This window comes from Cydia splendana, chromosome 6 (genome assembly GCF_910591565.1).
Source record: "Cydia splendana chromosome 6, ilCydSple1.2, whole genome shotgun sequence".
Classification (NCBI taxonomy): domain Eukaryota; kingdom Metazoa; phylum Arthropoda; class Insecta; order Lepidoptera; family Tortricidae; genus Cydia; species Cydia splendana.
Window position 1 is genome coordinate 9,771,071 of NC_085965.1, and position 27,982 is coordinate 9,799,052.

Below are 27,982 nucleotides of genomic sequence, written 5' to 3' on the forward strand. Positions count from 1 at the left end.
ACGGACAGCGGAGTCATAGTAATAGGGTCCCGCTTTGACCCTTTGGGTACGGAAACCTAAAAACCTGCTGAACGAAATTGAACGCCACGCCTCTCGTGTGCGGCGCATCATTGTAAACCTTGTTGGAAAGCACGAAGGTTGATATTGAGTTGTAGCCGCGCGCGTCAGTTGACGTTTTTGGCGGTCAAAGGGTTAATTAGAACAGGTAAATCGGTTTTATATTAATAATGAAACATTATTTAGGTACTTTTATTGTAAGAAATAAATTGTTACGTTATTATTAGGCCCCGCGATGTATAGCTTCTTACACTCACCTATGTGATGGTCGGCGTGTAGATGTGATATGTAAATAGATTTCAGTGTCCTAAGCAGTTCGTCCACTCTCCTCGGCCCGTAGAACCGGACCAGCTGTCCGAAGGTGCCTTCCCCACAGTCCAGAAGTATGGTGCTTTGGTCACTGGCAATAAAACATACTAATGTGAAATATGCTCAGGTCGATAATTGGTAATTTCAACTCTATTTTTTACCGAGTGGAATTGATGTAATTGTGTAACTAGGTATAACCATTTGGTGATGTCAGTAATTCGTTCGGAACTAGTCATGTTATGAATGGTTATACATTTATAAAAAGTCCGTAAACTATTGCTAAGGTCCTTTTTCTCGTAAAGCAGTCCTGTCCCACTTTTCAATAAAACACAGACAACACAGTCCTTTTATAACTGACCCCTGCACATAAACTTGTTGGGGGGGTCAGTTATTTGAATTAACATAACATATAATTCAAAATCCTGTAAGATTTTAACACCTTTTTGCCACTAAGTGCTAATGGTTACGCTCGTAGCGCGTAGCCACGTTTTCGCTGTATGTAGCGCGTAGTCGCTACGAACAGTGTACCTGACTGTCGGGTTCTTGGCCCTGAATGTGTTAATATCAAATCAAACTCACTTAACGTGAACAATAATTGCGCTCGTATTTCTAGTCTTGCTCGGTATACAGCTGCCGGTACCCAGGAAGACGATCTTTGGATACTCGTTGTTGGGGTGGTTATTCGAGTAGCGCAAGTGTTGGACTTCCTCTCGGAACTTGTCGAGGCTAGCGCCGAAGCCCTCCACGTCCATGGTCTCCTGGTAGTAGTCTTGGACGTGGAGCTTTGGCTCGGCCGATCTGAATAAAGGGATTTAATAATTAGGGGACCTTAATAATCACAATATAAGAACTAAAATACAGAAATCATGTATAACACGACTGTTTCACTCCAACCGATAGCTGCGTCAATATCAGATTCACATATCAATCTGCTTCTTGTCCATTGCTTTGAGCGTCCTTTAAGAGTAAGTTACTACTACCAAAGAGAATTTGAAATAGAGAGTTACTGTCATGGTTAATTATGTAGATATAGTACATTTTCTGCCATCTTTCGACAGACGATTAAAACTTTTAGAAAGCCATTTGACTTTGATCATTATTCTTTCACGATATGTGTTAACTTGTTAAATATTAATATTAACGCCATCTACTCGAGAATAGGCTTAAGGTTATAGCGCCATCCCTCGAAAAGATTGCACCATACCATTGGCCAATAGTCGAGTAGATGGCGTTAATATTAATATTTAAGCCAAATAAATAGCGTTCTAACAGTTTTATTTTCTGTCGAAAGATGGCAGTAAATTTACAGTGCACTCTATTCTCTTTGCTACTACTAAAAGTACTAAAGGCTGCTGTTGCTGTCTCCTACTAAAGGATAGTTGCGTCACTATTACTCACCTGTCAATCTCCCTCTTGGGCCGTAGATGGAACATGGTCAGCGTCCTCGCAGAGTAAGTTTCCAATTTTTGTCCCTCTTCCTCTTCAGCCGTTACTTTCGGCGGGCTGGCCTTAATGTCCGCGTTGATAATATTCTGGAACTGGGCCATGGCGATCTAGAAGCGGTTTAGTGACGTCATAGCAAGAAGCGATAAGCGTGCGTTTAGAGAGAGATAGAGGTACATGTCCGAAAACACATACATTAAAATCGGGTCCGGTACCGCTAGTGCAAAGCAGTCACGTTATTGCTACCTCTGTTATTTTTAATCCATAAATCCCCGAAAAAACAGCTGACTATAATTGTGTGTTATATCGTTTTGAAGATAGTGAAACGAGGAATATAGTGAAAAAAACCGCTTCCCAAAATACGCAATACTTTAAAAGTTATGACAAAAAACATTTTATAAATTATCACCCAACGGTTAATATTCCTAACACGCGAGCGCGGCGGTGAGCGGTGAGTCACACGTCACACGTAACCTGTTCCCGACGTGCGCTGCAGCGCTGCAGCGCTGCAGAGTACGACCGCTGCAGCGCGCGGACACTGGCGCACGAGTAAAACGGACATGATATGCATAGGAGTAAACGGCCATCACAGGTATATTAATAATACGAAATTACAATGATCTGCTTAGGGTGTGACAGGAAGATTGAGAGAGGAGAATTACTCAACTGCCCACAATGCAACGGATCTTATCACTATGGCTGTGTAAACATGACCGCAGCGTATTATAAAGAGCATGGCAATGAGCTGCGAAAAACTTGGAAATGCCCTCGGTGTGACAACAACACGCGTCGGCGCCGGGATGACAATACACCAGCAACGTCACCGTCGGTCCTGCGACAAAAGGAGCAACATTTTGAAGACACAAATATGTCATTAGATGATAGTAACGTCACAAGTTTTGAAGACATTGTCGTGGGAAGCACATCAACACAGGTGCTTAACCGTGGACCGTATCACGACATCCAACAAACAAACATTCAATATTTGAAGTCCCAGCAACCCCCTACCAGCGACCACCCAACAAATACTCCCTCGAGATCTCAGACTGAGCTGACTTTAGAAAATGTGGCAGAGATGGTCTCTGCACAGTTAAAAAATAATAACACGTGGATGCTTGCAGAATTCCGTAATACACTTCAAAATGAAATAAGTAACGCAATAATGAGCTTTAAAGAAGAAATAAAACAAGAAACTCAAACTCTATTCAATGAAAATAACCTTAGAAAAGCAGAAATTAATAAAGTACAAAATGAGCTCTTAGGTCTACAACAAGCGAACCAAGCACTCAAGAAAGACATTCAACACTTGCAGCATAAAATAAATGAAGCCGCGGACCATAATACAATTTTGTCAACGAACGTACTAAATGAAAAATATGATGCTCTCAAAATAGAAATAAACAACCTCACTAGTACCGTGGAGGAGACGACTGATGAATATCAAACACTACACCTAGAGTTTGAGGACCATAATAAGCGCATCTTAGCGGCGGAATCGGAAGTATCAATAATAAAACAAGATTTAGCAACAGCAGTTGGTCGGTTTACATCCTCGGGAAACTCAAACCCGCCGCACAGTGTAAACTGCGTAAGTGAAACGATATCCCAGACCAATAAGCAACCCGATTTGTCTAACTCTTTTTTGTCAACCATACCGCACGATATTCAACCGGAGCTCCCCGCACAACCTATGATGCCATTGAGACAGACGGCGTCTGATACACACACGCCCACAAGAATACCAAGGTTGTCTACGTGCACAAAGGAGGACGGGGCAATCGGGGAAAATGCAATCAATAACCGTAGCACCTCGCCACGACGGACAAGTAAACCGCGGTCTCGCCGAACTGTCATAAGAGCGACCGGCGAAGAAGACTCCGATTTAAAGGTGACGGAACCACGTAAATATATCCATGCTTGGAATTTTCACGGAGACACTACAGAGGATAATATTATATCGTATATGAAGAAAAAAATGCCCAGCGATAACTATACTGTTAAGAAACCCAGCCCAGTACACAGTCGACATACTTGTTTCATAATAAGCGTCTCAGCGCGAGAATTTGAGTTCTTCATGTCACCAGCAGTCTGGCCGCGGAACACGGCTTTGCAGGAATGGTTTACAAATGTTAAAAAGCGAAACCAGGGAAAAACGTTTTTTCGTACCAATAACCAAATCCAAGCATAGGACTCATAAATATAGCGTATTCTATCAAAATGTTCGAGGGTTGAAAGGTAAAGTGACCTCGGTAAAAACTGAACTTCATTCGTTCAACGCTGACGTAATTGCACTGACAGAGACACGTCTTGACAACTCGGTTTTCGATTCCGAACTCTTTCCAAGCAACTGGCAAGTGCTGCGCGGAGATCGATGGGGACGCGGCGGCGGCGGCGTACTATTGGCTGTGCGTGCGCCGCTAGTGCTCCGCCAGTTACAGTGTGGAGCCAATAAAGAGGATGAAATAGTCTGTGCTCATATTACAGCTGGTTCAACGCGCTTCATCTGCTGTGTAGTGTATCTACCCCCACGTATTTTGGACTCCAGGTATCACTCTATATTTCAATGCATCGAAAAAATTGTTAATTCATACTCTTTACCAATAATTATACTAGGTGACTTTAATTTATATTCGACAAATACTTCTGTACGCAAAGATTATGAAATGTTTGTATCTGCATGTAATTTATCCCAAGAGAATTATATTGTTAATGGCAATCAGCGTATACTTGATCTGGTACTTGCAACCCCGGCAGTCGCTTCAATCTCGGTATCAGAGAGTATGAGTGGCCTAGTGTCCGAAGAGCTGCATCACAAGCCCCTTGATATATCTATACAAATAAGGTCACGCTTCGCTACTCAAATAAAGCATACTTCGGAAACCAATAATAGCGAAGCAGTGAGAAATTTTCGTAAAGCCAACTATCCACTTCTTTATTGCCTTCTTTCACAGGTAGACTGGTCAAGGCTATATCTTATAGATAAGTTAGATGAGGCTGTAGATTTTCTATACAATAAGATAAATGATATAATTGAGACAGCAGTTCCCCTTAAGAGAAAAGATACAAGTGCCACAAAGTACCCCAAATGGTTTTCAGCTGATTTAATTTATTACATCAACTTGAAAAATAGTTACCATAAGTTATACAAAATTACTAGGAATCAACAATATTATGCATTTTTCTATTATTATAGGAAACTTGTTAAAACAATGTCTGAGGAAGCTATGAGTAATTATCGAGATATTATACAATCAAACATCACACGCGACCCGAGTTCCTTTTGGTCGTACGTAAAGATGAATCGCGAGGGTCAGGAGCCAGCTGTATTCGGCGACTTGTCCCCGCGACAAGTGGCGGACTCATTTGCTAAGTTTTTTCAGAGCGTCTTCCTCGATAAGCCGCCTACCCTAGACGCTAAAGAAGCGATGGAGTCCTCTAATAAAGCTGCCGTGGGCTCAACCCATGTGCATATTGAGCATATCCATTTAAGTGAAGTCCGCGCGGTTTTGAAGAAACTCGCGTCCAAATTCACTCAGGGACCAGACCGTGTCCCGCAGGTTATTGTCAAGGACTGCCACGAGATCTTTGCAGCACCCCTTCATTATATTTTTAATCTCTCAATCAAACAAGGGCAATACCCTTCCCTTTGGAAAACCTCAAAAGTAATACCCATTCATAAGAGTGGTTCTAAATCCGAAATAAAAAACTATAGACCAGTGGCAGTCTTGTGTGTATTTGGCAAGGTATTTGAAGCGGTAATATATGCAAGGCTATTCAATCAGCTAAAGGGAGAATTTTGTGATGAACAACACGGTTTTTTACCACAAAGGTCAACCACGTCCAACCTAATGAATATCACTACATTTATAGCGAATAATCTGGAAGTTCACAAGCAGGTTGACGTAGCGTACTTTGATTTTCAAAAGGCGTTTGATCGGGTTGATAACGGAATACTATTGAACAAACTGGCTCAATGTGGTCTGTCGTTGAAGCTTCTTGGTTTCATGGCTGACTACATGTCAAAACGGATGCAATTTGTGCAATATCAAGGATGCAAGTCTAAACATTATCAAGTAACATCTGGCATAGGTCAAGGAAGCAATCTCGGGCCTTTATTATTTTTAATATTAATAAATGATCTTCCGGCACAAATATCTCATTCCTTTTGTCTAATCTTTGCCGATGATGTAAAACTGGCTTATCCTGTTGACGACTTGCGGGATACGGCTACACTTCAGGTTGATATAAATCGAGTACACCAATGGGGCATAAAAAATAGTCTCGCGCTTAACATTCCAAAGTGCTCTATAATCTCATATACACGGTCAAAATCTCCATACCACAATGATTATCACATAGCGGGTGAAAAGATAAGGCGAGCTGCCTTAGTAAAAGACTTGGGCACTTGGTTTGATCCACAGATGACATTTCATCACCAGGTTCTTCAAACCTGCAAAGAGGCCCAAAAACGTATGGGTTTTGTTAAGCGGCAGACCAAGCACTTTTCAAGTAGACGGACTCTGGATCTGTTGTACTATTCATATGTTAGAAGCAAACTAGATTGTAACGCCATTGTATGGAACCCTCATGAAGACAAATATGTCCTAACAGTCGAAAAAGTACAAAAATCCTTCGCGAGATACTTGTTTAAGAAAATGTATTTTTACTATCCGTATTTGTATCCAACCCCGTACGTATTGGGTATGGTGGGATACCAGACACTCGAAGCTCGAAGAAATGTAGCCTTGGTACGATTCTTGATTCGTTTACTACGAGGCCAGACAAATAACAGCTACCTCTTAGCGCAGGTATCTCTCAACGTTCCACCTGTTTCAAGGCACAATCTCCGTCCTCGTAAACTACCCTTACTCAACCTCCCAAACACCAGTACCAAGTCGAAACCTCCCAAACACCAGTACCAAGTCGAATTCCCACTCACCTCTCTACCGAGCTCTAAAGCTTATTAACGCCATATTGGCCCAAGACGATTCATTGGACTTATTTTCGACTCCTGAACCGAGATTCTTAGCCACAGCCGGGCGCTACCTCGAGGCTATAGTCGCCCCGAGCACCATTAGTACTGATTAGATAATAATATTATTTAAGTTATGACATACTGTTTTTTTTTTTCGTTAATAATTTATTAATTATTATAGTTATGTATAATTCAATTTAATGCTTATATTCCTATGTGTCATGTTTGGTGTATACTGTAAGTGACATTATAATAAATAATAAATAAATAATAATAAACATTTTGACGTTCTTTGTGTTAGCAACAATCTCTTCATAGATCGTCAGTGGACCGTCTTTACAATAAGGAATAGTCAGTATGGTCACAGAATAAATTATAGTACTGGGCACAGAAGGTTCTCTCTCTAACAAAACGCGTCTATTACGAGAGTTACAAGTGCAAGCGCGAGCAGGCGTCCGTTCCGTAGCGGTGCGCGGCAACTAATATGGCTAAACACCAAAATTGGTGTGGGCCGCATGTACTTGTAGCGATGCGACGAAATCGCGGAGTGAGCTACGCCTGGTATGGTGGACAGTGGTATTAAAGATGCATAATACATCAAAGAACTTTTGCAATTTTTTTATTGTGATACTGGCTGTTTATTTTATTTTAAACGCTTACACCATTAGATAAATCTAGTCTGCTTCTACTAAGTTACTATCCGGTCAAAGTATCGTAATGCAACGCCGCAGGTAAGTATAGTACGTGCAGTTTTACTTAACAATAGACAAAGGATTAGCCGTTCGAAGCCAGCTACAAATCGAACGACTATACCCAGAGCGCCGATATGACGTCACGAGGCGTGGTGTACAGATATTGTAACCGGGTAGTACTTAAGCTTACAGAGTCAAGAAACTTTATGATTTTGCTATTGACTTTAACGATTTTGGCTTTTAAGACTGTTTCAAATTTCATTTCATGGAACACTTTAGACCTTAAAAGCTTTAAATTCTTACTCAAATATGCAGCGACAATTAGCCGATGGGTAAAACTTTATTGACCCAGCAACTAATCAAGATCAACTTACCCTATTCTTCAGATCATCGATGCCCTTCATTTTGGTGGGACTGCTGGTCCTGTACGTGGGAGAATGGGTTCCCCAGTCGGCTGGTATGCTCGGGTCCTTAAATAATCAAATTCAAGAGCATAAAAATAAAGCTGGTAAGGAACATGGCTACACCCCTTTATCACAGGCTGTCTCACTCTAACATTATGAGCTTGGCGCAAAGTCTTTCGCATGTTTTATATTCTCACACTTAAAGTTAGATGTTTCTTAACTAAAGTGCGTTGAGTTCGTATTAACGATAGCATTTGACTGTTCTCTACACACATTTTTTCGTTAAATTTGGACGACTGGGGCATTAAAGTTAGGTTAGGTTATAAAAACACTGTACATAAATAAAATATGAGGCACAGAAACACGACCTTGATTATTGAATGATGACCTGCACCTGTTAGTGTCTTTTGTAGCCCTTGGTTTTCAAAGGGACAGCTATTTAGCCACTACTAAAATAACTCCAGAAAGAAATTTGACAATCGGTATGTGACGTCATTCAAGCTCATATTTCCATGCCTCTGATTTTTAGGGTTCCGTACCCAAAAGGTAAAAACTAAGACTCCACTGTTCGTCCGTCCGTCCGTCTGTCTGTCACCAGGCTGTATCTCATGGACCATGATAGCTAGACAGTTGAAATTTTCACAGATGACGTATTTCTGTTGCCGCTAAAACAACAAATACTAAAAAGTACGGAACTCTCGGTGGGCGAGTCCGACCTTGAGAAGCGGGAAAACCTCAGGGTCTAACAAATGTAATTGTATAATTTGTAATTTCTGTAGGACTTATAAGTTTCTTGTTATAGAGCCTTACCTTGAGTAGTGGAAAAACCTCAGGGTCCAGTAGATGTAGTTTGTGCTGAGTTCGGTGGACGGCTTCAGAGCCCAGACACGAGTTCTGCGAGTTGTGAATGAGGTGGTGATGGCGCCATGGCGTGTTGTTGGGCCAAATTTGTCCATAGGACAAAACAACTTTTATTCCGCAATTTGTGTATGACTTCAGTTTCGTGTTATAGAGCCCTTACCTTGAGTAGTGGGAAAACCTCAGGGTCCAGTAGATGTAGTTTGTGCTGAGTTCGGTGGACGGCTTCAGAGCCCAGATACGAGTTCGGCGAGTTCAGGATGAAGTGGCGGGACTTGGGGCCGAATTTGTCCATAATACAATACTTTTGTTTTGCAATTTCTGTAGGACTTATAAGTTTCGTGTTATTGAGCTTGCCTTGAGTAATGGGAAAACCTCAGGGTCCAGTAGATGTAGTTTGTGCTGAGTGCGATGGACGGCTACGGAACCAAGACACGAGTTCTGCGAGTTCAGGATGAGGTGACGTGTTGTTGGGCCGAATTTGTCCATAGAGCCAAACAACTTTTGTCTTGCAATTTCTGTAGGACTTATAAGTTTCGTGTTATAGAGCCTTACCTTGAGTAGTGGAAAAACCTCAGGGTCCAGTAGATGTAGTTTGTGCTGAGTTCGGTGGACGGCTTCAGAGCCCAGACACGAGTTCTGCGAGTTGTGAATGAGGTAGCGATGGCGCCATGGCGTGTGTGGGGCCGAATTTGGACAAAACAACTTTTATTCCGCAATTTGTGTATGACTTCAGTTTCGTGTTATAGAGCCTTACCTTGAGTAGTGGAAAAGCTCAGGGTCCAGTAGATGTAGTTTGCGCTGAGTTCGGTGGACCGCTTCGGAACCAAGACACGAGTTCTGCGAGTTCAGGATAAGGTGACGTGTTTTTGGGCCGAATTTGTCCATAGAGCCAAACAACTTTTGTCTTGCAATTTCTGTAGGACTTATAAGTTTCGTGTTATAGAGCCTTATCTTGAGTAGTGGAAAAACCTCAGGGTCCAGTAGATGTAGTTTGTGCTGAGTTCGGTGGACCGCTTCGGAACCAAGACACGAGTTCTGCGAGTTCAGGATGAGGTGACGTGTTGTTGGGCCGAATTTGTCCATAGAGCCAAACAACTTTTGTTTTGCAATTTCTGTAGGACTTATAAGTTTCGTGTTATAGAGCCTTACCTTGAGTAGTGGAAAAACCTCAGGGTCCAGTAGATGTAGTTTGTGCTGAGTTCGGTGGACGGCTTCAGAGCCCAGACACGAGTTCTGCGAGTTCAGGATGAGGTGACGTGTTGTTGGGCCGAATTTGTCCATAGAGCCAAACAACTTTTGTTTTGCAATTTCTGTAGGACTTATAAGTTTCGTGTTATAGAGCCTTATCTTGAGTAGTGGAAAAACCTCAGGGTCCAGTAGATGTAGTTTGTGCTGAGTTCGGTGGACCGCTTCGGAACCAAGACACGAGTTCTGCGAGTTCAGGATGAGGTGACGTGTTGTTGGGCCGAATTTGTCCATAGAGCCAAACAACTTTTGTTTTGCAATTTCTGTAGGACTTATAAGTTTCGTGTTATAGAGCCTTACCTTGAGTAGTGGAAAAACCTCAGGGTCCAGTAGATGTAGTTTGTGCTGAGTTCGGTGGACGGCTTCAGAGCCCAGACACGAGTTCTGCGAGTTGTGAATGAGGTAGCGATGGCGCCATGGCGTGTGTGGGGCCGAATTTGGACAAAACAACTTTTATTCCGCAATTTGTGTCTGACTTCAGTTTCGTGTTATAGAGCCTTACCTTGAGTAGTGGAAAAGCTCAGGGTCCAGTAGATGTAGTTTGCGCTGAGTTCGGTGGACCGCTTCGGAACCAAGACACGAGTTCTGCGAGTTCAGGATAAGGTGACGTGTTTTTGGGCCGAATTTGTCCATAGAGCCAAACAACTTTTGTTGTGCAATTTCTGTAGGACTTATAAGTTTCGTATTATAGAGCCTTACCTTGAGTAATGGGAAAACCTCAGGGTCCAGTAGATGTAGTTAGTGCTGAGTGCGATGGACGGCTACGGAACCCAGACACGAGTTCTGCAAGTTGAGGATGAGGTGGCGTGTTGTTGGGCCGAATTTGTCCATAATACAATACAACTTTTGTTTTGCAATTTCTGTAGGACTTATAAGTTTCGTGTTATAGAGCCTTACCTCGAGTAGTGGAAAAACCTCAGGGTCCCGTAGATGTAGTTTGTGCTGAGTTCGGTGGACGGCTTCAGAGCCCAGACACGAGTTCTGCGAGTTGTGAATGAGGTGGCGATGGCGCCATGGCGTGTTGTTGGGCGGAATTTGTCCATAGGACAAAACAACTTTTATTCCGCAATTTGTGTATGACTTCAGTTTCGTGTTATAGAGCCTTACCTTGAGTAGTGGAAAAACCTCAGGGTCCAGTAGATGTAGTTTGTGCTGAGTTCGGTGGACGGCTTCAGAGCCCAGACACGAGTTCTGCGAGTTGTGAATGAGGTGGTGATGGCGCCATGGCGTGTTGTTGGGCCGAATTTGTCCATAGGACAAAACAACTTTTATTCCGCAATTTGTGTATGACTTCAGTTTCGTGTTATAGACCCCTTACCTTGAGTAGTGGGAAAACCTCAGGGTCCAGTAGATGTAGTTTGTGCTGAGTTCGGTGGACGGCTTCAGAGCCCAGATACGAGTTCGGTGAGTTCAGGATGAAGTGGCGGGACTTGGAGCCGAATTTGTCCATAATACAATATTTTGTTTTGCAATTTCTGTAGGACTTATAAGTTTCGTGTTATTGAGCTTACCTTGAGTAATGGGAAAACCTCAGGGTCCAGTAGATGTAGTTTGTGCTGAGTGCGATGGACGGCTACGGAACCAAGACACGAGTTCTGCGAGTTCAGGATGAGGTGACGTGTTGTTGGACCGAATTTGTCCATAGAGCCAAACAACTTTTGTCTTGCAATTTCTGTAGGACTTATAAGTTTCGTGTTATAGAGCCTTATCTTGAGTAGTGGAAAAACCTCAGGGTCCAGTAGATGTAGTTTGTGCTGAGTTCGGTGGACCGCTTCGGAACCAAGACACGAGTTCTGCGAGTTCAGGATGAGGTGACGTGTTGTTGGGCCGAATTTGTCCATAGAGCCAAACAACTTTTGTTTTGCAATTTCTGTAGGACTTATAAGTTTCGTGTTATAGAGCCTTACCTTGAGTAGTGGAAAAACCTCAGGGTCCAGTAGATGTAGTTTGTGCTGAGTTCGGTGGACGGCTTCAGAGCCCAGACACGAGTTCTGCGAGTTGTGAATGAGGTGGCGATGGCGCCATGGCGTGTGTGGGGCCGAAGTTGTCCATAGGACAAAACAACTTTTATTCCGCAATTTGTGTATGACATCAGTTTCGTGTTATAGAGCCTTACCTTGAGTAGTGGAAAAACCTCAGGGTCCAGTAGATGTAGTTTGTGCTGAGTGCGATGGACGGCTACGGAACCAAGACACGAGTTCTGCGAGTTCAGGATGAGGTGACGTGTTGTTGGGCCGAATTTGTCCATAGAGCCAAACAACTTTTGTCTTGCAATTTCTGTAGGACTTATAAGTTTCGTGTTATAGAGCCTGATCTTGAGTAGTGGAAAAACCTCAGGGTCCAGTAGATGTAGTTTGTGCTGAGTTCGGTGGACGGCTTCAGAGCCCAGATACGAGTTCGGTGAGTTCAGGATGAAGTGGCGGGACTTGGAGCCGAATTTGTCCATAATACAATATTTTGTTTTGCCGAATTTTTCCATAATACAATATTAGAGCCTTACCTTGAGTAATGGGAAACCCCCAGGGTCCAGTAGATGTAGTTAGTGTTGAGTGCGATGGACGGCTACGGAACCCAGACACGAGTTCTGCGAGTTGAGGATGAGGTGGCGTGTTGTTGGGCCGAATTTGTCCATAATACAATACAACTTCTGTTTTGCAATTTCTGTAGGACTTATAAGTTTCGTGTTATAGAGCCTTACCTTGAGTAGTGGAAAAACCTCAGGGTCCAGTAGATGTAGTTTGTGCTGAGTTCGGTGGACCGCTTCGGAACCAAGACACGAGTTCTGCGAGTTCAGGATGAGGTGACGTGTTGTTGGGCCGAATTTGTCCATAGAGCCAAACAACTTTTGTTTTGCAATTTCTGTAGGACTTATAAGTTTCGTGTTATAGAGCCTTACCTTGAGTAATGGGAAAACCTCAGGGTCCAGTAGATGTAGTTTGTGCTGAGTTCGGTGGACGGCTTCAGAGCCCAGACACGAGTTCTGCGAGTTGTGAATGAGGTGGCGATGGCGCCATGGCGTGTGTGGGGCCGAAGTTGTCCATAGGACAAAACAACTTTTATTCCGCAATTTGTGTATGACATCAGTTTCGTGTTATAGAGCCTTACCTTGAGTAGTGGAAAAACCTCAGGGTCCAGTAGATGTAGTTTGTGCTGAGTTCGGTGGACGGCTTCAGAGCCCAGACACGAGTTCTGCGGGTTGTGAATGAGGTGGCGATGGCGCCATGGCGTGTGTGGGGCCGAAGTTGTCCATAGGACAAAACAACTTTTATTCCGCAATTTGTGTATGACTTCAGTTTCGTGTTATAGACCCCTTACCTTGAGTAGTGGGAAAACCTCAGGGTCCAGTAGATGTAGTTTGTGCTGAGTTCGGTGGACGGCTTCAGAGCCCAGATACGAGTTCGGTGAGTTCAGGATGAAGTGGCGGGACTTGGAGCCGAATTTGTCCATAATACAATATTTTGTTTTGCAATTTCTGTAGGACTTATAAGTTTCGTGTTATTGAGCTTACCTTGAGTAATGGGAAAACCTCAGGGTCCAGTAGATGTAGTTTGTGCTGAGTGCGATGGACGGCTACGGAACCAAGACACGAGTTCTGCGAGTTCAGGATGAGGTGACGTGTTGTTGGGCCGAATTTGTCCATAGAGCCAAACAACTTTTGTCTTGCAATTTCTGTAGGACTTATAAGTTTCGTGTTATAGAGCCTTATCTTGAGTAGTGGAAAAACCTCAGGGTCCAGTAGATGTAGTTTGTGCTGAGTTCGGTGGACCGCTTCGGAACCAAGACACGAGTTCTGCGAGTTCAGGATGAGGTGACGTGTTGTTGGGCCGAATTTGTCCATAGAGCCAAACAACTTTTGTTTTGCAATTTCTGTAGGACTTATAAGTTTCGTGTTATAGAGCCTTACCTTGAGTAGTGGAAAAACCTCAGGGTCCAGTAGATGTAGTTTGTGCTGAGTTCGGTGGACGGCTTCAGAGCCCAGACACGAGTCCTGCGAGTTGTGAATGAGGTGGCGATGGCGCCATGGCGTGTGTGGGGCCGAAGTTGTCCATAGGACAAAACAACTTTTATTCCGCAATTTGTGTATGACATCAGTTTCGTGTTATAGAGCCTTACCTTGAGTAGTGGAAAAACCTCAGGGTCCAGTAGATGTAGTTTGTGCTGAGTTCGGTGGACGGCTTCAGAGCCCAGACACGAGTTCTGCGGGTTGTGAATGAGGTGGCGATGGCGCCATGGCGTGTGTGGGGCCGAAGTTGTCCATAGGACAAAACAACTTTTATTCCGCAATTTGTGTATGACTTCAGTTTCGTGTTATAGAGCCTTACCTTGAGTAGTGGAAAAGCTCAGGGTCCAGTAGATGTAGTTTGTGCTGAGTGCGATGGACCGCTTCGGAACCAAGACACGAGTTCTGCGAGTTCAGGATGAGGTGACGTGTTGTTGGGCCGAATTTGTCCATAGAGCCAAACAACTTTTGTTTTGCAATTTCTGTAGGACTTATAAGTTTCGTGTTATAGAGCCTTACCTTGAGTAATGGGAAAACCTCAGGGTCCAGTAGATGTAGTTTGTGCTGAGTTCGGTGGACGGCTTCAGAGCCCAGACACGAGTTCTGCGAGTTGTGAATGAGGTGGCGATGGCGCCATGGCGTGTGTGGGGCCGAAGTTGTCCATAGGACAAAACAACTTTTATTCCGCAATTTGTGTATGACATCAGTTTCGTGTTATAGAGCCTTACCTTGAGTAGTGGAAAAACCTCAGGGTCCAGTAGATGTAGTTTGTGCTGAGTTCGGTGGACGGCTTCAGAGCCCAGACACGAGTTCTGCGGGTTGTGAATGAGGTGGCGATGGCGCCATGGCGTGTGTGGGGCCGAAGTTGTCCATAGGACAAAACAACTTTTATTCCGCAATTTGTGTATGACTTCAGTTTCGTGTTATAGACCCCTTACCTTGAGTAGTGGGAAAACCTCAGGGTCCAGTAGATGTAGTTTGTGCTGAGTTCGGTGGACGGCTTCAGAGCCCAGATACGAGTTCGGTGAGTTCAGGATGAAGTGGCGGGACTTGGAGCCGAATTTGTCCATAATACAATATTTTGTTTTGCAATTTCTGTAGGACTTATAAGTTTCGTGTTATTGAGCTTACCTTGAGTAATGGGAAAACCTCAGGGTCCAGTAGATGTAGTTTGTGCTGAGTGCGATGGACGGCTACGGAACCAAGACACGAGTTCTGCGAGTTCAGGATGAGGTGACGTGTTGTTGGGCCGAATTTGTCCATAGAGCCAAACAACTTTTGTCTTGCAATTTCTGTAGGACTTATAAGTTTCGTGTTATAGAGCCTTATCTTGAGTAGTGGAAAAACCTCAGGGTCCAGTAGATGTAGTTTGTGCTGAGTTCGGTGGACCGCTTCGGAACCAAGACACGAGTTCTGCGAGTTCAGGATGAGGTGACGTGTTGTTGGGCCGAATTTGTCCATAGAGCCAAACAACTTTTGTTTTGCAATTTCTGTAGGACTTATAAGTTTCGTGTTATAGAGCCTTACCTTGAGTAGTGGAAAAACCTCAGGGTCCAGTAGATGTAGTTTGTGCTGAGTTCGGTGGACGGCTTCAGAGCCCAGACACGAGTCCTGCGAGTTGTGAATGAGGTGGCGATGGCGCCATGGCGTGTGTGGGGCCGAAGTTGTCCATAGGACAAAACAACTTTTATTCCGCAATTTGTGTATGACATCAGTTTCGTGTTATAGAGCCTTACCTTGAGTAGTGGAAAAACCTCAGGGTCCAGTAGATGTAGTTTGTGCTGAGTTCGGTGGACGGCTTCAGAGCCCAGACACGAGTTCTGCGGGTTGTGAATGAGGTGGCGATGGCGCCATGGCGTGTGTGGGGCCGAAGTTGTCCATAGGACAAAACAACTTTTATTCCGCAATTTGTGTATGACTTCAGTTTCGTGTTATAGAGCCTTACCTTGAGTAGTGGAAAAGCTCAGGGTCCAGTAGATGTAGTTTGTGCTGAGTGCGATGGACGGCTACGGAACCAAGACACGAGTTCTGCGAGTTCAGGATGAGGTGACGTGTTGTTGGGCCGAATTTGTCCATAGAGCCAAACAACTTTTGTCTTGCAATTTCTGTAGGACTTATAAGTTTCGTGTTATAGAGCCTGATCTTGAGTAGTGGAAAAACCTCAGGGTCCAGTAGATGTAGTTTGTGCTGAGTTCGGTGGACCGCTTCGGAACCAAGACACGAGTTCTGCGAGTTCAGGATGAGGTGACGTGTTTTTGGGCCGAATTTGTCCATAGAGCCAAACAACTTTTGTTGTGCAATTTCTGTAGGACGTATAAGTTTCGTGTTATAGAGCCTTACCTTGAGTAATGGGAAACCCCCAGGGTCCAGTAGATGTAGTTAGTGTTGAGTGCGATGGACGGCTACGGAACCCAGACACGAGTTCTGCGAGTTGAGGATGAGGTGGCGTGTTGTTGGGCCGAATTTGTCCATAATACAATACAACTTCTGTTTTGCAATTTCTGTAGGACTTATAAGTTTCGTGTTATAGAGCCTTACCTTGAGTAGTGGAAAAACCTCAGGGTCCAGTAGATGTAGTTTGTGCTGAGTTCGGTGGACCGCTTCGGAACCAAGACACGAGTTCTGCGAGTTCAGGATGAGGTGACGTGTTGTTGGGCCGAATTTGTCCATAGAGCCAAACAACTTTTGTTTTGCAATTTCTGTAGGACTTATAAGTTTCGTGTTATAGAGCCTTACCTTGAGTAATGGGAAAACCTCAGGGTCCAGTAGATGTAGTTAGTGCTGAGTGCGATGGACGGCTACGGAACCCAGACACGAGTTCTGCGAGTTGAGGATGAGGTGGCGTGTTGATGGGCCGAATTTATCCATAATACAATACAACTTTTGTTTTGCAATTTCTGTAGGACTTATAAGTTTCGTGTTATAGAGCCTTACCTTGAGTAGTGGAAAAACCTCAGGGTCCAGTAGATGTAGTTTGTGCTGAGTTCGGTGGACGGCTTCAGAGCCCAGACACGAGTTCTGCGAGTTCAGGATGAGGTGACGTGTTGTTGGGCCGAATTTCGTCATGAAAGCTTGGTAGCTGTGGAGAAAGGAAACAATATAAGTATTTGTTACGTTCTTAATTTTAACTACAAGAAAACGATTGCAATAGTAAACCAGCGTGAACTATAGATAACAACACAGGAGCCACATGTTTATAGGGACCGTGCGCGTTGGAGGGCCTGCCATCTTGTGGCCTGAATCGGAAACATATGTGCACATGTACATTGCCAAAGCAAGTGGTAACATTTACGGTCTCGGAGGTACGTTTCCTTGTGCATAGTAGGTTCTGCCATCTTGTGGGCTACATCGGAAGCATAAACGTCACATTTACGCCTCGCGCCAAAAATCTGACGGCTCCTATGCTGCCCCCTATAGTTCATGCACGTCCCCTATTTGTGCGAAGTGCTTATGCGAAGTTTAACGGCTCGGCCACGACATTGAGCGACTTGCGACGGCGGCAGCGACAACCATAGGTGGGAACAAAAGGTCAGATCGCTGTGTCTCGCTCCAACCTGTGGTTATCGCTGCCGCCGTCGCAAGTCGCTCAATGTCGTGGCCGAGCCGTAACTTTCAACTCGCAATGAAGCAGGCATGAACTGTAGGGACCACTTGTTTTTTAGCTTCAAATGTCAATGTCATATTTAAGTTTTCTACATTTGTACCTAAAAATCACTCATATGCCAGCTGTACACTCTCGGCGAGACACCCCGAGACAGGCCGAGAGCGAGTGTGTACAGACTGCTCTCGTCTTGTCTCGGTCTTCCTTGTCTCGTCTCGCCGTTCCCCGATTGCGGTCGGTTTTTTGTGGCCGAGTCAAAGGGTCTCGCTGCTCCCGCGAGGGCAGCATGTACACAGTCATTGTTAAAACAGAGATTTGTGTAAACTACCCGACAAAAATCTATGAACAAATTGGGAGTAGACGTTACAAATGCAAATTACCACCACACGTATGCTAAATATTATTATCAATAATTACCCGGTGTGTTTCTGTAAAGACGCGTTTTGGTGATCAGCCGTTAAAATGTGGTCCAACAAGACTGAATTGCAGTTTTTAGAATTTTACCAAATGGAACCCAGTCCTATTGGAACCCAAAAGATGTGAAACATAAAGATAAGCAATATATCTAGGATGCTTGGGTCCGAATAAGTGAGCTAATTGATTTGGGTTCTTTTGCGGTGCATAGTAACCATCCACCACCTCCTTCTTCTCCATGGCTTAGTATTTTTTTTTAATGATATACGCCTAAATCATTGTAGTATCTAGCAGCACAGAGGCAAATCGCAGCAACAGTTTCTATGTCCATCGTGGCGGGCATCCGCGGTTTAAATGATTCAACGAGTGTGTACATAGTGTGCTCTCGTCGACAGCTTCTCGCCCGAGACTCTCGGCGAGAGGCTCTCGCCGAGCGTGTACAGCCGGCATTAAGATACTTACCTAGATAGAACATAATATGGCAAGCTAGTCGCGTTATGGTTTACGCATCCCAAATGATTTGTAAATTAAAACTTTAATGCGGGCTGTACACACACTCGTCGAGAGACCCCGAGACAAGCCGAGAACGAGTGTGTACATGCTGCTCCCTTCTTGTCTCGCTCTTCCTTGTCTCGTCTCGCGCTTCTCCGGATCGGAGCGGTACCGAGACTCTCGGCGAGAGGCTCTCGACGAGCGTGCACAGCCGACACGTATTTATTTTTTCTAAAGCAAGATTCGTAACTTACGTCTTATGGTGGAACACTTCAGGTGGCGACAAGTGGACGATGAGTGAAGGTATGCTTTCTGGTAAGTTTTTACCGTTGTCGAAGTGCGCCGCGAACTGTTCTTCGCAGAGGTAGCCGATTTCTGGCACTTCCAGAACTGAAAAAATGGAGTCTTAATAATATGTAGACCATTTCGACGACCGGTCTGGCCTAGTGGGTAGTGACCCTGCCTGCGAAGCCGATGGTCCTGGGTTCGAATCCCAGTAAGGGCATTTATTTGTGTGATGGACACTAATATTTGTTTCTGAGTCATGGGTGTTTTCTATGTATATAAGTATGTATTTATATATATAAGTATGTATATCGTCGCCTAGCACCCATAGTACAAGCTTTGCTTAGTTTGGGGCTAGGTTGATCTGTGTAAGATGTCCACCAATATTTATTTATTATTTATTATTTCATTACGTATTTTATACCTAGTCGATAAGTTTTTCGTTTGCACTTACCTATAAAGACAGGCCCAGGGTCATCCGGCGTCTTGACGTCTTTGGACAACACTAAAGTACCATCGGCTAGTACTACATCTATCCCGCTCTTCAGCTGTCCCAGCAAAGGTCCTGGTCGAACTCCCTTCTCGACGCACTTGGCTAAGTCTAGCGTGCCTAGACGTTTCTGGAAAAGATAGAGTCGTTTTTGTTTGTGTATGTTGTTGGAGCATTCCACGGGCTGTCCCGTACAAACGCATTTAATTTCCTGTGTTGCGACTTTTTTTTCGGCATTTAAAGCAGGCGATAATTTTTCTGTGCATATTTGTGACAATTTGTCATAGAAAAGGACACTCTTATACCTGCAAATCTTCAGAAAATTGGCGTTTGTACGGGACAAACGGTAGACAATTTCATGGAATGCTACTGTTAATAAAGTTTTTGAAGTGAATCTTCTTATTTAGGCGGAAGTACAATCAAAGAATATCTAGATAAGGCTGTATCATTTTTCGATAAAGAGGGTAGGTCATTTCATTATTATTAATGTAATTATTGTAAAAATACTGAGGTAGACTGAAGTAGAATGACAAATACGAACGTTTCCGAGAAAATACGATGGAAAACAATTATGCACTACATCTGTACGTTGGTACCTATTATCAACTAGTTTGTCGCGCAAAAACCATGAAGATATGGATATTGTTAAAAAAAGATATAAATGCTTGGTTCTTTATACCGTCGGCGATCACTTTTTCTAAGAAAAAATGCCCGTTGCTCCACGCTAATAGGGTATTTGATAAATTATTTTACACCATGCATGAAATAAAGCACCAGAAGATTAATAAAGAAACGTGGACAGCAGTTATTTTTTGACACAATTTCTATTTTAAAACCCGTATAAAACTATAAAGAGTAGATAATTTGATTGTGACTTGTGACGTCACATGTTAGTATTTCATATAAATAGCCAAAGTAGCAAAAGTAGCAAAGCCAAAGTAGCAAAATCGTTTCGACAGTTCGAAAAAAGAAACTGATTTGACTGGTACCAGTCAAATACCCCATTGCCTGAATTCTAGTTCGTTGCCTTAATTATGAAGTGAGTACTCACCTTTAATGTACAAATGTACGCAACTACTTGAAGGTTCATAAATTCGTCTTTTTTCTTGTCACGGCGATCTAAAAGAGAAATAATAAAAAATTATAATTTTGCCTTTATGCAAAACTGTTTAACCTATCTTAATTTAAAGCAAGCTAAACGACGTTTTACATGTCGCTGGCCCAATATGACAGGGTTCTATGTTTCACTTTTATCGAACTGAAATTTGAACATTGTCATAGTGACATTAAGTCGAATTTCAACTATCTTGGAAATGTAACATAGAACCTAGAACCCTGTAATATTGGGCCAGCGATATCCAAAACCTCATAGTTAGTGAAATTCAAAGGTATTAATTGTATAGGTAATTAATTTCTAAATAGTTGTAAAGTCTAAGAAAAAATCGTGCCCTCTAGTTTGACAGCTGAAATAAATGGTGCTATAATGGTGGTGGTGGTGGTGGTAATGGTGGAGTGCAGTTTGATAAATGGTGCTAACTTGGTACTATGCCATCCATAGGTATTGCGGTCACTGGATTCTCAAACGTCAACTTTTGTTTGATAACCAGGGGATCTAGGACCTAGGGCCTAACCCTCTTATTCATAAACGTTTACTAAAGTTGACAAGCCGATAATAATCGTTTGTCCCTTTCCGACGTATTGGTATGATGGAAAGGGACAAACGATTATTATCGGCTTGTCAACTTATGCAGAAAGCGAAATGACACGCTATTAAACATGAACATAAACATAATTTATTTAAAAACACGTATTTCATGGTTACATTAATATAAAACAAAGACTTAAAAATAGTAATGGTTTTACATGTGCCTGAACTAGATTCCCTGTGTTTCAGGCGTATTGTCTCTGTCACTCTTCCATATTAGTGGGATAGAGGTAGATAGCGTTTCGTTTCGCCTTTCTGCGAACGATAGTCATCTTGCCTAGGCCCTAGGCCTCCTGAGCTAACGCAGCTGTCGTATTCGACGCAAGAATTTGTCTTAGGGGTTGTGCACAAATCACGCGAGGTGTTTTCGGCTACCTTTTGACCCCCCCTCCCCCTTGGTGATATTTGGTGAGATTTTTGGCTACCTCCCGTCCCCCACCATAACCTCACATGTATTTTTTAGAAATTTTTCTATCCGATCGGTAAGGCCACGCGCTCCAAAATTTCGTAAAATAGACTCGCTATTTTGAAGTACGGAGTGAAGATTTATGTTTAACGAAACCGAGAAAAAGTATCTACTCATGTGGTAGGTATTTTTTCTTAGTTTCGTTCACTGTAGAAAAATACACGTGAGGTTTTCTTATGCCCCCCCTCCCCCAACGTGATCTGTCGTGATTTTTTTATGACCCCCACCCCCCCTCTCGAACCTCGCGTGCTTTGTGCACAAGCTCTTAGACGAAAAAAATGAATGAATCTTTGCTGAAAGACAATAGTCTACAACTAATGAATCCAAATAATGACTTAATGACAAACGCCTGCTATACTGTAGACGTTGGCTGCCGGAAGGTGGCTCAAAGTAGCACAACGAGCCATTTCAGTAGCAATAATATAGTTATTTGTTTTACAAGGGGGCAAAGTTGTTGTTTAACCGCTCGTGCTAATATTGATACCCGAGCAAGCGAAAGATTCCAAAATTATCACAAGCGTAGCGAGTGGGTCGAAAAATGGAAACTTGACTATCTTGACCGTTGCGAGGTTTTAAAACAAGAGGGTTAAACAAAATTTGCCCCCGAGTGAAACACAACATTTTTCACCACACCAACCCGAAGCAAATATTAAATGTAAAATTTCAAAAAAAAATCAAATCCAAATGAATGTTATTAAATATTTATTCATCGAAAATCATCATTTAAAAGTCAATTCTACCAGCAGGCAGCAAACATAAGAAAACAACTCAAACTTTGCATTTGATTACTTTGCCTCACATGTGAATAAAATGCAACTTTGCTATCAGTTTTTGAAGTGCAAAGTAAGCCTTTCCGAGCTGGTGTGGTGAAAACTATACTCTATATTTAAATGTTACTTGTAGTGTTGTAAACGAACTGATGCAACGAATTATTTGAACCTGTGACGAATCTACAACTAAATACTTTTACCTTTACGCCTTTACATAATAGTATGATCCAAAACAAAATAAGTAATATTTACACAAATAATTTAGGAGCTTGAAATGAACCCTTAACTTTGTAATGAATCTCTCTCTAAGGTACTAGTGACGAGAGTCGATTGTTACTTGTTTTGATAATAATTAATAAATAATATACCACGACTCCGATAGCTAATAAGGGACGCCTCGCTTTCTTGTAGCCGCGGGCGTGGTTTACGTTGTCGTTTATCTGTTACATTCGAATTTTAAATATGTTTATATAAATAAAATAAATAAATAAATATTAGGGGACATCTTACACAGATCAACCTAGCCCCAAACTAAGCAAAGCTTGTACTATGGGTGCTAAGCGACGATATACATACTTATATAGATAAATACATACTTATATACATAGAAAAGAGCCATGACTCAGGAACAAATATTAGTGTTCATCACACAACTAAATGCCCTTACTGGGATTCGAACCCAGGACCATCGGCTTCGCAGGCAGGGTCACTATCCACTAGGCCAGACCGGTCGTCAATATATATATCGTATGGTTTTAAAATGTCGGGATCCACATAAGAGATTACCTGCCGATGAATGGCATTGTTATCTTTTGTTAGACCAAACCACTAATTACCTGTGCAAAATGAAATGCAATAACAACAAAAGATTCTAAACAGATAACAACTTTACCGCTTGAAGAATAGAGTTAAATTACAATAGTATACTATTGTGCTTGATATAGGACCTTTTGGAAATTAAACATAAAAACATAAACAAACACCTGGGCGACCATGCCTCCTAATTCCAAAAGGGCCTATATCGAGTACCTACGAGCTGTTGTTATTCAAGCGGTAAAGTTGTTATCCCTATGGAATCTTTTGTTGTTATTGCATTTAATTTTGCACAGGTAATTAGCGGTTTGGTTTAACAAAAGGTAACAATGCCATTCATCGGCAGGTAATCTCTTAAGTGGATTACGACACTTTGAAACCATACGACTATAAGGCAGGTTTATATAAAATTTGCGTTACCACTGCTAACAACTTGGTGGTAACTAGCGGGAATAACCCGATAGTTAAATAGTTCTAAGGAATATTTTGCCTGTAAAATAAAATTTTTTGAGAACATCGGTGTACTATACCTGGACAAAAAAAATCAACGGGTTGCACTCCGGGAGTGCCGGCAGAAGTGAAAACTCAATGACATTGTAACAGTTTTTCGATCAGGTCACGTGTCCATCTTACGTCTTACGAATCTTACGGTCACGTGACCTGTCACTAGTTTAACATTTTTTCCCCATCACAAAAAGTGCACAGCGCCGCTAAAGAAGTTTTCACTTCAAAAAATTGAAGGAGGCCTACATTGAAAATGGCTAAAAAGAAAGAAGAAGAAGAGATACCTGGACTCCTCGACGACCTTGGTGTCGATTTTCCCTCGCCCTCACCCACCGTCCCGCGTTTAGATTGCCCCTCGCCCTCACCGACCGTCCCGCGTTTATAGTAATCCGTTTTGTCGTGTATGAACTGGTCGTACGTGAGCGTGGGGACGTCGTCGAGCCTGGCGCGCTTGGGCGGCTGCGGGGGTATCTCTGGCAGCAGAGTCAGTTGCGGCAGTCTAGGGACAAATAGGGTTTATAGATCGTTTTTTCTAATAAAAGAAGGTACCTAAGCGATCTTGACATGTCTTTTAATTGAAAAACGCTTTTTAAAAATCAGTAACTATTACTTATGAAAGCAGAAGAATATATATGATCGTATTATGCCGGCTACACACGTAACTATAAATCGTAGCGATAAAACTGTGCAGTTCGATTTGCGCAGTTTTATCTACCGTGTGTATGACAAATCGTTGTCGATTATCGTAACGATTTGTCATACACATGGTAGATAAAACTGCGCAAATCGGACTGCACAGATTAATCGCTACAATTTATAGTTAATGTGTGTAGCCGGGGTCAGATTTATAATTGTTACATATTTGCCGTGACTTATTTTTAAAACGTGTTTTTCAATTAAAAGACATGTCAAGATTGTTTACCTTTTTTCTAATGCTAAAAAAAACGAACTAAGTATAGCGAATGTCTATATCGAGAACCGGGATTTTTTTCTGCCTATTATATTTTAAAGTCATGGTACAGTATGTACTATGGTTTTATAAATCAAATTCAATAAGTAATGCTGTAATGCCAATTAGAAAATTCCAAATACGTACGCTGAACATTATTTTAGACCATGATTATTGTGTATGACAATGGATCAGGTTAAGCTTCATTGATACTGTATACATCTCTAAGTAAAGATTAAGATAAAAGATAAAAAATAGTTTATTCAAGTAGGCATATTACAATGCGCTTATGAACGTCAAAAGTAATTGTAATACGTTAGTTTGAATTGGTAGTTGCAGTTAGTTGTATTTTATAAAATTGTTAATGTATTGTTATTATTTTTGCTTGTATTTAAATTCAATGTTGACGTGTAAAAGTGCCCTTGTGGCCTATTTGCTGAATAAATGTTGAAGTTGAAGATACACAAGGAAACTAAAAGTAGCAATTTGACAGGTCAGGAGTAAGTTTACTATCTGTCAAACTTACAGGGTGTCAAACAAGACTTACAGGTGCACGTATTTGATGGTCATAACACTGTCCTCAAAGTCTTCTGTAGGGCTGCATGGAGCCATGGTCACCTGCATCTCTTTCATTATGACGAATCTTTTTGTCGCATTGTAAAGGTCGTCCTGGAAAGGTATGTAAATATTCATATACAGATGTAGTGCATAATTATTTTCCATCGTTTTTTGACGGGAATGTACGAACGTGTCTTGCTATTTCAGTCAGTCTTGGTACAAAAAGTACTGAGGTTGACTGAAGTAGCATGACAAATACGAAAGCTCCTTGTAAACAATTTAATGACAACAACTATGACTAACTAGGCCTATCTATATGGTCTTGCATAATTTGATAATAAAGCAATATTCTTACCAAACCCTCAGGTCCATGGAGTGTGATCTTTGGGACCCCAACATCCTGCAGCGTCAATGACAGTCCGGGCAGACCTCCAATATTCTTCCAAGTTTTACTTGTGATGAACACATGCTCCAATCTTGACAGTTTTACTTTATGCTCATGTGCCAATCTTTGGGTGCACTCTCCGCAGTTGAAAAGGTACCTGTATTGAACATGTAGATTTTTACATCATCAAAACTGGTTGATTATTTGATTGCATTAATTTGTGTACAAATAACTTTGATCTTACAAACTTCCCTAAATTCACACCTTATAAAGTGATTCACGCCTATAATGATAAAGTGTCTGTTCCTAATTAGATTTGTTCTTAATTTGGATGCATTTGAAACAGAGGGCCTACCGCAAACCAGATTCAACATGTTGCCTCCCTGTCACACTTACATACGAATTTACATGTGCGACAGAGAGGCAACATGTCAAAGTCAACATGTGGTTTGTGGTAGGCCCACAGAATTCTGGCAGGAGTATGTACTTATCAGGAACGTCCTTAAGGAAGGTTTTTTCCCAACAGATGGACTTACAAATGGATAAATTTATGCAATGAAAATGTGGGACATTGGTTGAAAGAAGACCACTTAATTAATTTTTTAACAAACATGTTTGTAAAATGTAGGTATGGAATACAGAGGAATAATACCAGTTCTCTGGTAGCTATAAAATATCAAAATATAACATCCTAAAACGATTGCAAAACCATACTGATTTATGATGCAATACTAAAGTAATAACACTCTTAATAAGAAGAAAGTCCTTCAATCTTAAGGCATATTGTGCATTAAAAATATTTTAACTAGTTGTTTAAAGAAATGACCATCGAAAAGATTAATTTAAAAATAAGCTAAACATATGCCATTACAAAAAAAGAAACGCTATTCTACAAGCTATGCAGTACATGTGTTACTGCTTGTAGCATATTGAATGTTATTCACTTACCGTTTCTGATCAGTGAAGAGATAGAGCGTATTAGGTACGCCACGAGCGCCAGAGCCCAGCACTTGTAAATAAACGGTGCTAGGGCCGTATTTCTCGCCCTTCTTCGAGATGGTCTGTCGCTGCTGCTGCGCCTCCGCTATCCGCGCAGTGTTAGCCTTCGGCATGTTGGCTAGAAATTCCAACAGTTTTTTATTACTACCGTTCTTGAAATAACGAACGCTACTTGTTCTAGCTAATCTAAATACACTTGAACCGTACATGTGTTTTAAGGTTATATTTATTGTGAAGCAATGTTTACAAGCATTTGAGATTAACTGAAGTTGAATGATCGTTTCGCCATATAACCATGTTAAGTTTTGATTCGTTTTTAGAGTATTTTTAGATCTTTAGAACATTTTGAGAAATCTCCGAATTCTTCTTTTATTTTGCTGTTTTTTTTTGACAGTCAGACAGTCACGAAACTGACAATGACAGCTGTTGTTTACTTAAGGCATTTACTCACGTATGTACCAATTATATTCATAATTTACTTGGTCTTTATTAGACACACATTTATTGATATTTCATATTGTTTTTCAAAGAATTAAAAAAAAATGTGAAATTGGTTGATGAGAGTAAAATTTTGGAAAATTTAGGCCATGTTTAGGCCACTTTTATTTTGACATTGCCATACGTAAATTATTAGTCGTCATTGGAGTTGGAATTTATTGAAATTTAATGAATAGTGTGGCAACATCGAATTAGAAAAATGGCGTTTGGTACAGCTGTGGGTTGCGCAATTTTTATGTAAATGTGCATGAAATTTATAATAAATTCGAAGTTTGAAGTGCAACAAATAATCGTGAGACAATAAGTGAATGTTTTGTAAAATTTACATTGTGAATTGTAGGATAAATTAGTGTTTTTTCGTTTCACAAAGCTGTGATGGACTGTGTATTTTTTGTGTTGTGGTGATGTTCGGAAGATAATAAATAATGAAACGAAAAATTATGCGGCTGTGCAAATAATGTTACAATGATGGATAAGTTATGGGTGGTGTTGTTAGTGGCCTTGACCGGCGCACACTTTGGGCAGGGATTGCCGCTGCGTTCGACGCCGCACAGCTACCCGCACAGTAAGTCAATTTACACTTCATATTATCATGTTTTTGCTAATTTACTAGTAAAAACTACGTATTCATATGCTAAATCCAGTCGCAGATAGATGACAAGGCATTGCAAACTATTGTACTATTAACATATAAGATAAATCTATTGTAAATTGAACACCAAGAATACCAACATTTATTCCTGATGGTAGGCAGTATATAAATGATAACACCACCACTAAATTGATTGTACTCTACATTTCTACATCACTGTTAAACATTACATTATTAAATTGTATAGTAATTTGCAAATTCTATTTTGGAACATTACATTAACAGGTATTCACACAATTATTCGAAAACAGAATACCCTCATTTTGGGAAATTATCTATTCCTATCCTTATTGGAATTCACTAAAATCTAACTTCTGAAACTTTTGTAATTGTTAAACTAAAGAACTGTAAAAGTAGCTAAGTTAATATTTTAAATAACAACATTATACTTAATTCTAGGAATGCTACTCTAATA

General features: G+C 41.7%; 2 protein-coding genes across 5 annotated transcripts in view; one reads left to right on the forward strand and one right to left on the reverse strand.

Annotated features, from left to right (window-relative positions):
- LOC134791370 (ribonuclease Z, mitochondrial) overlaps window positions 1–26,807 on the reverse strand; it is a 34,120-nt gene extending 7,313 nt beyond the window's left edge. The window contains exons 1-13 of the mRNA XM_063762381.1: window positions 26,367–26,807; window positions 25,389–25,575; window positions 25,023–25,144; window positions 23,811–24,025; window positions 22,578–22,649; window positions 20,320–20,387; window positions 19,233–19,398; window positions 18,748–18,883; window positions 16,921–17,065; window positions 7,851–7,946; window positions 1,765–1,919; window positions 946–1,164; window positions 315–457 (exon numbers count right to left, since the gene is read on the reverse strand). Coding sequence (XP_063618451.1) covers window positions 315–457; window positions 946–1,164; window positions 1,765–1,919; window positions 7,851–7,946; window positions 16,921–17,065; window positions 18,748–18,883; window positions 19,233–19,398; window positions 20,320–20,387; window positions 22,578–22,649; window positions 23,811–24,025; window positions 25,023–25,144; window positions 25,389–25,575; window positions 26,367–26,626 — 1,984 coding nt within the window. The 5' untranslated portion in view covers window positions 26,627–26,807. The remainder of the gene's footprint in view (window positions 1–314; window positions 458–945; window positions 1,165–1,764; window positions 1,920–7,850; window positions 7,947–16,920; window positions 17,066–18,747; window positions 18,884–19,232; window positions 19,399–20,319; window positions 20,388–22,577; window positions 22,650–23,810; window positions 24,026–25,022; window positions 25,145–25,388; window positions 25,576–26,366) is intronic.
- Window positions 26,808–27,095: 288 nt separating this feature from the next.
- Window positions 27,096–27,982, forward strand: part of LOC134791367 (uncharacterized) — a 106,265-nt gene continuing 105,378 nt past the window's right edge. For 3 of the 4 annotated variants that reach the window (XR_010144295.1, XR_010144297.1, XR_010144296.1), the window contains exon 1: window positions 27,096–27,480. Coding sequence is in view for 1 of the 4 variants with exons in the window: in XM_063762376.1 (XP_063618446.1) it covers window positions 27,381–27,480 (100 nt within the window). In the remaining 3 variants the exon portion in view is untranslated. The remainder of the gene's footprint in view (window positions 27,481–27,982) is intronic. The other variant, XM_063762376.1, reaches the window with a different exon arrangement.